The sequence below is a fragment of the Stegastes partitus genome, unplaced genomic scaffold, assembly GCF_000690725.1.
Source record: "Stegastes partitus isolate 25-593 unplaced genomic scaffold, Stegastes_partitus-1.0.2 Scaffold87, whole genome shotgun sequence".
Lineage (NCBI taxonomy): Eukaryota > Metazoa > Chordata > Actinopteri > Pomacentridae > Stegastes > Stegastes partitus.
Window position 1 is genome coordinate 398,243 of NW_007577818.1, and position 12,091 is coordinate 410,333.

The following is a 12,091-nucleotide window of genomic DNA, read 5'->3' on the forward strand; positions in this document are numbered from 1 at the left end:
AAGCTTATACTTCATCACACATCCTGGTACAACTTTTGATGTAATCTTTTATTGTTTTGCTGAATTAAAGTGAACAGCGGAAACATAACGGCAATTGAATAAATAAGTGTAACCCTGTGATAGACTGGTGACTTGTCCAGGGTGTCCCCTGCCTTCGCCTTAAGTCAGCTGGGATAGACTCCAGCCCCCCATGACCCTAGTGAGGATTAAGCGGTGTATAGATGATGGATGGATGGATGGTCCCTTAAACAAGAAACATATTTTCGAGTGGATTCCGTGTATCAGAATGTCTGATATTACTCTTTCAAACATCGTTCATCACTAATATTGAGTATGACCACACTGACACGGATCAGTGTGTTAACACATCGTGGCATTCTGTCCACAAGCTTGTTGATGATGTCAATGTGCAGGACGCCCCACTCTTTAGGCCTGGTAACTGGGACTCAGTATGTAATCATTGCACCTGGTCAGAAGTAATCGCTGATGTTAATAAACTGAAATAAAAAAAGGGATGTGTCTGAAAATAAAAAAATATTCCAACTTCAGGGGCTACAGTGCATATTTCTTTGAAATTTCTTCTACATTAATAAGATCTTGAGTTGATCAATAAACTATCCAAAATATATTCTTCTTTATGCAATAAACAACCCAGTATGCTCAAATTTGATTATTTTGGCAGATCAAAAGTCAACAGACAGATGAACATTGGGCTCAGTTTGGCTGAACACATTCTCCCTTACATTTAGAGAATGTGATTTACATGCTGGGCATCTCTGTAGCACCACAATGCTCCATTTATGATGGTATGTTGGGACAAATGTAATTTCATAAAAGAAAAAAAAACACTGTGATTTAATTGTTTTTTTATTAAGTAATTATTTAGCTAATTAAGTAATTGTTCAGCTCTAATGCTGAGATCCACACTGTAAACATAAGTGGCAGTACACTGGATGGACTTTGAGAACTCCTCTTCCTCTGCAGCTGTTTTGTTGTATTTAAGGTCAGAAGCAGGGTTAGCAAATGATTATCTAAACACATGACACCCAAATCCATGATTGTGATTCCAAAATCGTGAACGCTCTTCTTGAATTGCGACTCTCTGAACAGACCCTCACTGACTGACACCCTACAAGTGAAACCAGCTGTATGGTTCTTTTTGTTCACCAGTGTTGTGACTTCTGTTCTCCCTGTTTGTTATTCTCCGTCTCAGATTCCACAGAGAGGTTGTGATCCTGACACATGTTTGTGGTTCATCACCGCAGAGTGGAGACATTTGAGCTATGGGAAAAGCAAGTGAGGGTAACACCATGCTGTTGTTATGACATAACCAACAATACTGAAGCACACTATATGTAACAGGTGCCTCAGGAAGCGTTAGGAGCACCACTTCGAGCTGTTACAGTTTTGCTGAGATCCAGTGAGACGAGACATAAAGCTTGAATTTGTTTTTATTTTAACTGATTGCTATCAGCTTCTGTGGAGCTGACTGGTGGAGAAACTTCCCACCAGACAGCTAGAAATGAAGAAGCCTCTTGGATGAGAGGTGAAATGTCTTTAAGAAGCTAATAAAGAGGCTCCTAGGATCAACATTACCACAGTTACACACCATAAAAATGAGAAAACAACCTGCTACTGCACACCTCCAACAGTTTTTACAAGTCTTGTCTCATGGCCTTGTTAATCTTGAGCTACGACTGTGTCATTAGTTTGTTTAAATAGAAAAGTAAGCCCATTCACTACATGCAGGTTACATGTTTTAATGAAAATAGACCGTCAACAACAGAGTCAAAACACATCTACATGTGTCCAGCCAATCCTGTATCCTAATCCATAATCAGTTTGTCCTCTGTGTGGTGCAGACACGGTGGTATGCCACCTCTATCCTGCTGCTTTGTGTCACTTGAGGCGCTCGTGTTTGCGTCGAGCCAAACAGAAAACCAACTGGATCGTGTTACAAGGCTGGTTTGAGAAGTTTCTATGATCAATTGAACATGCTTTGTTTTTTTAGTTTTTCACTTACAATACTTTGAAGCAGCCACACCTTTTGCAACCTACACTACTGACATTTATGTGAAGCAATGAACTGATTTTATTCGTCTAAAATTAGAATCTTTGTTAAAGTGTTGCTTTAATGAATCCAAATTCTTTTTTTAAAATAACATAAAATCTCAGCACACTCAGCAGATGGAGCCGGCTTTTCCACCAAAGTAAAATGTCATTCAGTGAAATTAGGAATTCTCATCATTAAATGTAGTTTATAAGCCTCTAGTTTATTTAATATAACGTTTTATTTGTCTTATTCAACTTGCTAATCTAAGCTACATCACTTGAGAGCTTCAGTAGCTGCCTCACATGAAAGCTTGCCGACCTTATACGTTTAGAAGTGCCTTGGTCGTGAAATAAAACACTCATTCGCATTTAAACTCTTTTATTGAATTTTAATAATCTCTTCTTTTCCAGTTTTCACACTGGTGCACCGTGTTTGGATCTGCTCAATTAGGTCTGATTAAATATGTGTATTTCTGCTTTGTACAAGTGTGAAAGTAAAACGAAATCCATGTAAAATATAATTTATCAGTGTCCGAGGAGCCTAACAGTCCTTTTGGTTGGAGCTCTCTGCCAAAAAAAAAAAGAAAACATGCAAGCAAGTAGCTGGCATATGAGTCATGAAGGAAATCTTTGAATCCAATATCCTACACGCTTCATGCACATTTAGATTTTTGTGGCCCGGCACAGGAGCAATCAGCGTTAACGGTGTCTCGCGGTGAGACAAAGAAAAGAATCCCAGATAGTGTCATTAAACACTGGAAGGTATCGTAATCCCAGTGTTGTAATTGGATGCAGGCTTATGTTCACACATGACCATTTAAAACCATCCTGGTAATCCCTTTTCTTTTCTCAGACATCTGCAGTTGAGTTGGTTAGCAGGACAGAGGGATTACACACTTTGCTGGAGACAACACAAGGACTCTAACAGGTAGAACCATCTGCTTATTGTTGAAATCTGTTACATCTGTGGGACACTAATGAAGGTTTGGCAGGATTATTCTCATACCTTATTTTTGATGATTTTCTCTGTGAGGTATCAAAGACATTCGGACAGTAGAACAGATGTAGGAAGTCTCACCTTTCCTGAGGTGGTGACACCCACCGATTTCTAGCACTAACAACGTCCTAACGATGATATAAAGTGTCCTATAAGTGTCATAGGGTATACGAATATGTCTGCCGTCTGGGTTCTCTAGTAATGACAAACGTATAGACAATTAATCCCAACTGATCTTTTTTTTTTTTTTTTCCTTTTTAAACATCTTTTAGCTCTTTCTTTTGGTTTTACAGCTCATTAACTTTGTGATTCAGTCTCAGAGCTCACTAAAACCCCATTTCTTTCACATTTACCTGTTAGAAATCCAGTATACACGACTTGCACAGCGCGGAACTACAAAAGACAAAGTTTGCAGGTGAATGGTGAAGAAAACGTAATGCTTCGTGTGTAAGGAGTCAGATACAGAGATGAAGGAATATTGGGAATGAATCTGTTGTTTGCTTGTTGTGTATTTGTTTCGTCCTCAAGTGACGCTGAGCAATGAATCTTTCTTGAAGTGGAAAGAAGGACTTTGAGAGTGGATCAATCTTACCCACAAGAGTCTTTTTCCCATGTTAGTTTTAAATGGCCTCCCACTCAATAACCCAAGCATTACTACCAGTTTCAAACTGTTCCTTGTCCACAGCAGCCATGGTGGACGCAGCAGCAGCAGAGCAGTTCCTGGATGCCAACCCGCAGTTCGCCAAGCAGTACTATGACATCAACTTCCGGCCTAAGGTCATCTCGGACCTGCTGGACAACAACCGCAAGTCGCTGGTGGACATCAGCAAGTTCCACGAGCTGACGATGGTGGATGAGAGTGAGATCATGTTCGACCTGGTGCGGGACATCCAGGACAACCTGCAGATGGAGAAGTCCGTCTTCAACCTCATGAGGCACCTGAGCTTCATGATGAGGGCCGATCGCATGAGCCTCTTCATGTATCGCCAGAGGAACGGCGTGGCTGAACTGGCAACCAGGTGGATTCTTTTTCTTTGAAAGTTTCAAATGTTACTCTTTCTGACAAAGGGAGGGTAACAACTAAACCAGAGTTTGTAGCAGTGTTAAAAACATACTTAAATCCATATTTGTTTGCAATGCATTCCATGTGTCTGTAGAAACCGACACATAATCAGATACTGATCACATGAAACACAAGCTGCTCAGGGAAACAAAAAGGCCACATTGTAGACAAAAAGCTACTGGATAAATTAAACTGGCAGAACTTGATTATTAACTTTCTTGTAGAAAACACATCATGACTCTGGAACTCAGGTTGTCAGAGTTTATTTCTGATGCCTTGTTCCATTCATCTGCGAGGCTTCACATCCTTACAGTCTATCGTTTAAACATCAGACTGCCTGTTTCCTATTCATTACTTTACTAAGTCAAAATTCCTGTCATTTTCCTGCCCAGCATGGGGCACGTTGCTTGTATTTTCCGACAGACCTTTGGGAATCACAATGAATGACCCCTGATGCCTTTTTTTTTTAAACCACATTCGCATTCTAGTATTTTTTTTTTTTACTATATTGCACTACAGCCAGTGTACATAGGTGGATTTTTATATATATTATTTAGCTTTCCTTTATTCATACAACATTTTGATCCTTTTTCACGGCACTGCTACAAAGGTGAGAGACAAACATCTTTTCGGTTTCTCTGTATGTCCTGGATGTACAGAGAAATTGACAATAAAATCTTCTATTCTATTCTATCTTATGGACAACCACCCCTCGAAGCATAGTTAAATGAGGGAATGTCAGCGAAGTGTATTCCTGATGTACAATCTTTATATTCATGCAGCACTCACCCTAGACTGCCACTCGTTGCGTCCCCGGTGATGATTTTGAATGTAGTCGGCTTGTTCAGGGGCTCCTCGGTACGGTTGAGGGGCTTTTTACCCAAAAGACAACACGTTTTTTCACTTATAAATGTACAAAGTACCAGTCAAGACAATCTACTTCAGTTGCAGATTAAGTTAAGCTTTTGTTTTGTTTTTCCTTCAGGTTATTTAATGTGGATAAAGATTCGGTGTTTGAGGACTGCCTGGTGGCACCTGACAGTGAAATCGTGTACCCGCTGGACATGGGCATTGTGGGCCACGTGGCCACCAGCAAGAAGATGGTCAACGTTCCTGATGTATCACAGGTACACGTAGCTGCTGTTTGTGTGTGTTTTGAGTCACATGTAGATTAAGGCTACTTGAGCAGATGTGTCACCCTGAACTGCCTTTTGACCTCTTTGCTGTCATAGAAAGACAGAAAATGCTCCTAAGTACCTAACACATCTAGCACATCTAAGAAAACAACAAAGTAAATATACATTTTTAGATATAGGATAAAATCTTTTTTCAAATATTGTAATTTTAAGGACATACAGTCCTACTCAAATGTATTCACACCCTCCATTAAAGAAGGGAAAAAAAAAACAGCTGTCACTGAAATAAGTTGAAATTGACAAAAGTAATAATAAATATAAAAATTTCATGAAAAACATGACATTGCTTTTGAATTGTGGTTCAACAGAAATATGTATATATATAAAAACAACCAAAAAAACACAAGCAAACAAGCATGATGGGACCTGTAAACTAATATTTTGTTGAACAATCCTTTGAGCCAATCACTGCAATCGAGTGTTTTCTGTAACTCTCAGTCAGACTTCTGCACCTGTTGACAGGTATTCTGGCCCACTGCTCAACTGCTCACCAGCAAAGTGCTCTCATTTGTCTGGGACAGTTATTATTAATATTTTTTAAAATATTCTTTTCAACCCACAATTCAAAAGCAATGTCTTATTTCACTAAATTATAATTTGGCAAATTTTTATTTATTATTACTTTTTTCAGTTTCTAGTTATTTGAGGGACAATTGTGAATTTTTCCTTCTCTTTAATGGAAGGGCATGAATACTTTTGAGGATGACTGTACATGTGTTTTTATCTGGTTTCATTTACATGCATGCATGTATTTCCTCTGGCCAGCCCATTTGAGAATAAATCTCCGGTATGTTGCTATTATTAATTAAACAAAAAAAATATAAATGGGTTGAAACTTGATTTTCTATTTTTATTTTTTTCAAAAACAAAAGGGAGGGGAAAAGTGTTAAAGAAACCTGCAGATGCTGCCTCCTCCTGTTGCTCTGTGTCTGTTTAACCACCAGAGGGTGGCCTGACTCCACAGTGTCCCCGTCACTAATTCCCTCTCACCAAAGCCAGCCCAATCTCATTACAGCCAATACCTTTGACATTTGAAAATAGCTGGCAAGCTTATTCTCATGTAACCATCATGCTACTGCAGGTCCGCTACCTTCACTTCCACCCACATCGCCCCCCCTCCCCCGCCTGTACCTGTGCCAACTGTTATTGTGACATTTACACTTAATAAGGCAGCAGCCCACTCCACATAACTGATGGATTACAAGCGCTCCTCGGTATCAGTTCAATCACATCCTTTCATGGGAGATTAGAAAGCTTAGCTGCTGATGTACGAACAAAACAGACCAGGCTGATTGTTCCCGTTTGGTTTTTATCTAGCAGTTCTGCTGCCAGGCCGGCCTGTTGTGCCTTCATTGTGAGCCACCATAGAACAAACACTGTGCCATTCGAAACCTTCCGTCCGTCAAGCCGCAGCTTCGCACAAATACATGAAAGCGTGATGGGAGACGCGGCAACTGGAACGATCAAAGCCTCCAAACCGTAGTTTCCCCAGTGGCAGCGAAGGAACAGCTAGTGTTTCCATATAATTGGCTTGCATTATGATGCTAATGCACAGAGGAAGGCCTTATAGTGTTGCAGAGACTGGGAATCACTGTCTCTCTGCACGCTATTTCCATCACAATCCTGGCTTGTACACTTGGTAGAAGACGAGGATTGTGTGGTGACCAGCAGTTGGCCTCAGTTCTCCTTTGTCATCTATCTTTTTTCCTCCATCAAAGTGAATTTAACGATCACTTGATTTACAGAGTTAGACTGTTGTTTGTGGTGTGGTTACTTGGGGAGTGTGTGTGTGTGTGTTTGTGTGTGAGGAAGGTGGAGAGGCTGCACATGAAGCGGGTTAATCTGTCCTGAATTAGAGCGATCCCAGATTACTCCCAGAGGTCACACAGGCCCTGAGCTGTTTTCACAGACTCAGCACTATAACACACCTTTAATCTATTCTGTTACACTTTATTGTTTTGCTTTCATCATTGTTTCTTGGAACAGAAACAGCCTGAAATCCACTTAGTGTGTCAAGAAAGTAGCCAAGGAAGAAGATTTAAAAAAAAAAAATTAAACTAATTTGTGTTCAGAATTTGTATTAAAAAAGTGAGCTGTAGAGTTTCTGTTTTGGAATACCAGCAAAAGCCACCTGGGTAGTTAACAATGCTGAACTACATCAGTTCAAAAGTAACTGTTTATATACATGTTTATATTAAGACATAACTCGTCCTCAGATGATGCTTTGTAAGTATAAAGCTTCTGAGCAGAGACAAACTTCCGCTGAGCTTAACAATAAGATGAGGACCTCTCTGGGCTTTAGGGGGCCAAAGGTCCCCCAATAACAAGCTGTCAAACTGCCCAGATCTTTGGAATAGGTTTATTTGTAAGCTGTGTCAGGCTGCAGTTGGAGCAGCTGCTGTAAGGTGCTGATCCAGGATCAGCCTGGTCTCCCTCATAATGATTTTCTCTGTCGTTTCCCACACCAGTACCGCAACTCAAGCTATGAGGAGGGAACAAAAACAACTTAAGAGATAAAAAAAAATACACATAATGTCATTGCAGGTTAGTTTGAGCAGATCAAATTTCATCACTGATTTTTAAACAGATGGACAAAAGAAGGGCAACAGGTGTACACTTTAAGAAACGTGTCATACGTCGTGTAAACGAGGTCATTAGGCCAAGAAAAGCGCTCTTTTTACACTTCCATGATGTCCATCTGCGGTTTGGCAGAAGAAGGCTGCTGTTCAGTTTTCTTTGCTCTTTATGTGACAGCAGCACTATTAAGGCCTCTGAGGATGGAGGATGAAAGTTGTACATAATGCAGAAGAGTTTTCTCCAGTGGGTGAAAGTGAAGCTCCTCAGGAAGCAGATAAAACCGTAGAGAAGTCATAGTTTGTTCCCTTATGCTTCTATTCAACATGCAATCTACATCGACATATACAGTAACCATGTCCACTGACTCTCTGACTGCTCATCTGCACCCTGCCTGTGTGATTTTCATTTCAGTCTCACCCAATACGGAGCTAAGATCCAATTCTTAGTCCTTGTCACACACAAATCTGGTCTCTAGGCAGATTTTTGTTCCTTCTTGGCAGTTAATGAGCTGCTCTCACTGTGTTACACCCCTGAAGGAGCACAATTGATGACCCCTGCTGTCCAGGAGGAGAGGTAGGTGGGGAGCAGCAGAAAGAGCATTCACTTAGTGGATAATGGAAAGCCTTCGCTTGCAGCATTTATGGATGAGAGCAGCGTGTTCATCAAAGCTGACTCTGGAAGTTTTAAAGAGGGCAGGGATAAAGACCTGCCAACTACAGACAGTCAAATATGTGATTCTCTTTCTCTTCTTCTCTTCCCAGAACGCTAATTTCAGCAACTTTGTTGACGAGCTGACCGAGTATCAGACCAAGAACGTCCTCGCCGTCCCCATTATGAACGGTAAAGACATGGTGGCCGTCATGATGGCTCTCAACAAGCTGGATGGACCGAGCTTCAATGCCAAGGATGAGGAGGTAACAGCCAACACCGTCTGTCCGTCTGCACAGATAAAGTTTTAAGCTGAATAGATCACCTTTCCAAACCAGTTTTAAAGAGTCTCGAAACGACAAACAGGTGACTTGTCAGATGTAAATGCAGCTTCTGTTGTTCAGGGTCAGTTTCGTCTCATGCCTTTGCTATTGATCGGGAATATGTTCGGTGGTATTTTGTTGCGTGCATCTCAGGACCCTGCTGTCAATGTAACTAATACCATGTAATGTCCTCTCACTTTATAGAATTTCTGGCTTAATCCAAATGCAATGGCGTCACACAGGGAATGCACTGTGTGTAGTATCCACAAAGTTGGTCAACTATTGACAAATGTAACCTGCATTTGGGTCCAGGAGTGAGTAGGAATACAATTTACTGATTCGAACAAAAATGCTGATCATGCGTTTGGCAACCTGCATTTTCGGAGAATCGACACGGAAACTTCATAGATCTGCACATTCTGAGGAACAGTGTAGAGCTACAACTAGGACAGTTCAAGGCAGGAGGAGATTACGTTCATAAAAAAATAAACAAATAAATCATGGAATATGCAAATTTACATTTACAAAATGATGAGTTTTTAGGAGTTTAATCGATAAAAAGGGATGAACTTTAACAAACTGAAGATAAGGTACACAGGCCACTAGGCACTGGGATGTCAGACCCAGACGTTCCCCCAACCCAAACAGGAAACTAAGCAGAAAAAAACGAATCCGCAAAAACCAAGAGCAAGAATTGCAGGATGGTCACATCTCAGTTGGAGCTGCAAAGCCCAGGATAGAGTGAGAGGTTATGAAGATCCAACCACCTCTATACGGGTGTTTTCCTCAGTCAAACAAGAGATGGAAACACATAAACACATAATAACGTCTAATTGATATGAATGAAATGCTTTTCTGTTTGGGTGGCTGTGGCTCAGGTGATAGAGCGGGTTGTCCTCTGATTGTAAGGTTGGTGGTTCGATCCCCCGCCCCTCCACAGTCAAAGTGTCCTTGGGCAAGACACTGAACCGGAAGTTGCTCCCAATCACTGGCAGCACCTTGCATGGCAGCTCTGCCACCATTGGTGTATGAATGTGTGTGAATGGGTGAATGAGAAACACATTGTAAAGCGCTTTGAGTACTGCTAAGGTAGAAAAGCGCGATATAAGTGCTGTCCTTTTACCATTTACCATTTGGCCTCATTGACATATTGACCGAATTCAACAAATTTCAACTGGAAAATCAGGATGGTAATAGGCTGTATTGTTAGGTTCATTATAAACCCAGCAATCCTTTCTGTAGTAGACTAAGGTGTCGTGATAAACATACAAACTCCTGCTACACATGATCTCCTTGTCAGGGGCCACTGTGGTCCCCTTCCTAAACTCATAAACATTACAGAGTGCATATTTCCTGTCTAACTGAAGCTACAGCTGATGTGCTTAAATCATTAGATTTAGCGTTTTCAAAGTACAAAACCTTTAGCAGCGAGTGTTGTGTTGTCTCAGGCTTCCTGCTGCTCCGCCCGGCTGTAGCAGCTGCTGTAGAAGTCACTTAAACTCAGCTGATATATTGCTACACAAATCTAAAGCCTCCCAAATCACAACTAACAAGATTAATCCTTTAATGTAACTGGAAGCTGAAAGGAGAACATTTTTCAGCCAAGAAAGGCCCTGTTAGAGAACAGTTGAGCAGAGAGAGATTTCCAGCGGGTGCCAAGGGCTCGGCCACTCTGATGAAACGATCACAAGGAAAGGATAAACTGAAAATAATTGCCAGTTCCTTCCTGACAAAACAATGAAAACATTATGTAAAAGGTGTTTTCACAGGTGTTCTGTGTCGGCTGTAAAACAATTACCAATTACAGTGTGTAGTGAGTACACTATGGTGCATTCAGTACTTCTTTTGAAATCTGTAGCTGTTCTCACCCACTGCCAGCTGAGAGTTGTTGACCTCCACTGCATCTTCCTGTTAGATCACCTGAAAGAGTTCTGTAGCAGACAGTCCACAGCTAAAGTTTTCATTCTCATGTCAAGTTTTAAAGTGATGTATTTGAGCAGTAGTCTTTATCTGGCTGGAAATAACAAACAAGTTTAAAAAGATGAGCAGACATTGTGATGAACACATCTGAACCATTTCAGAATTATTCATACCCCTTGAAACTGATACAAACTCCTGAGAAAATGCAGCTGCTGTATCATTTCACATGTTCGTGGTAGTTCTTACCTGTCAGCTGCTGAAAAGACAGGATAAGACCACGATGCCACATCCAAATGTTGTCAAGTTTCAGTGGCCACAGGGTAAAGCATCATCAAAGTACAAGGAGTTCCACACTGTGAAAAACTTCAAAGGTTGAGGCAGGAGGCCAAAAGTGATCCCGTCACTGGTGGTAATATCCGTGTGAGAAGCTGGGAAGACTCCAAGGATCACTACCAAGACCTTCCTGATGAATGTGAGCAGTTCTTCTCAAACACTCCAGCTGACAGAGAATCAGGCTGGTCTGCATGGAAACAGACCAAGGAGGACTCAACTTGTACATGACAGCTCACAAAGACAAAAAAAAAAAGAAAAGCTTTTGGTCATCAACATTGTTTGGACACAGTGATGAAAGAAAGCAGAAGTATTCCATTCAAGGAACAGCGTCCCTACGGTTGAGCACGGGGGTGAGAATGTGATGCTTTCAGGGTGTTGTCAGTTGAAGAACCAGACAACCCTATCAAAGATAACAGCCTCATGGAAAAGGAAGACCACATTGAGCTTCTGGAGGAAAACATCAGGCAGTCAGCAGAAGAACTTGGTCTTCAGTAGCACTGGACCTTCTGAACCATGCAGCCAGAGTGGTAAAGAGATGGTCAGCAGAGAACAATATGAACACGGTGGACCGGCCCAACCTTTGAGAATGTCTCTGATAACTGAGAATGAATATTTTTGGACATGGCATTTTCAGTAAAAACCCCTCCCCCCAAAAAAAACAAAGAAACAGGTAAAAATCCGTCATTAACATCTCAAAACAAAACATTTTAACTGTTTTGGTCCCTTGTTTATGCCATTTTCAGCCAGAATAAACCTTTTGTCCTATGAATCATGGTGCATGGGTCTGCATCTTTCAGGGCTTCAGCGTATTGTTGCTGTGAAGACAGTGGAACATAATTCATTCCAGTATGTAGATAACATACATACAAACATTATGCTCCTCAAAACTGATCCATCCATGGCACAAGTAGTAATCATAGACTGTATAAAAGATGGACGTAGCTACCGTGATGTCACCCGTTGGTTTCTGCACTGAGAAAAT

The 12,091-nt window shown here is 41.1% G+C and overlaps 1 protein-coding gene across 1 annotated transcript in view; it reads left to right on the top strand.

Moving 5' to 3' along the window:
• Positions 1–3,739: 3,739 nt before the first annotated feature.
• Positions 3,740–12,091, top strand: part of pde6a (phosphodiesterase 6A, cGMP-specific, rod, alpha) — a 39,910-nt gene continuing 31,558 nt past the window's right edge. The window contains exons 1-3 of the mRNA XM_008277037.1: positions 3,740–4,068; positions 5,098–5,239; positions 8,647–8,799. Coding sequence (XP_008275259.1) covers positions 3,740–4,068; positions 5,098–5,239; positions 8,647–8,799 — 624 coding nt within the window. The remainder of the gene's footprint in view (positions 4,069–5,097; positions 5,240–8,646; positions 8,800–12,091) is intronic.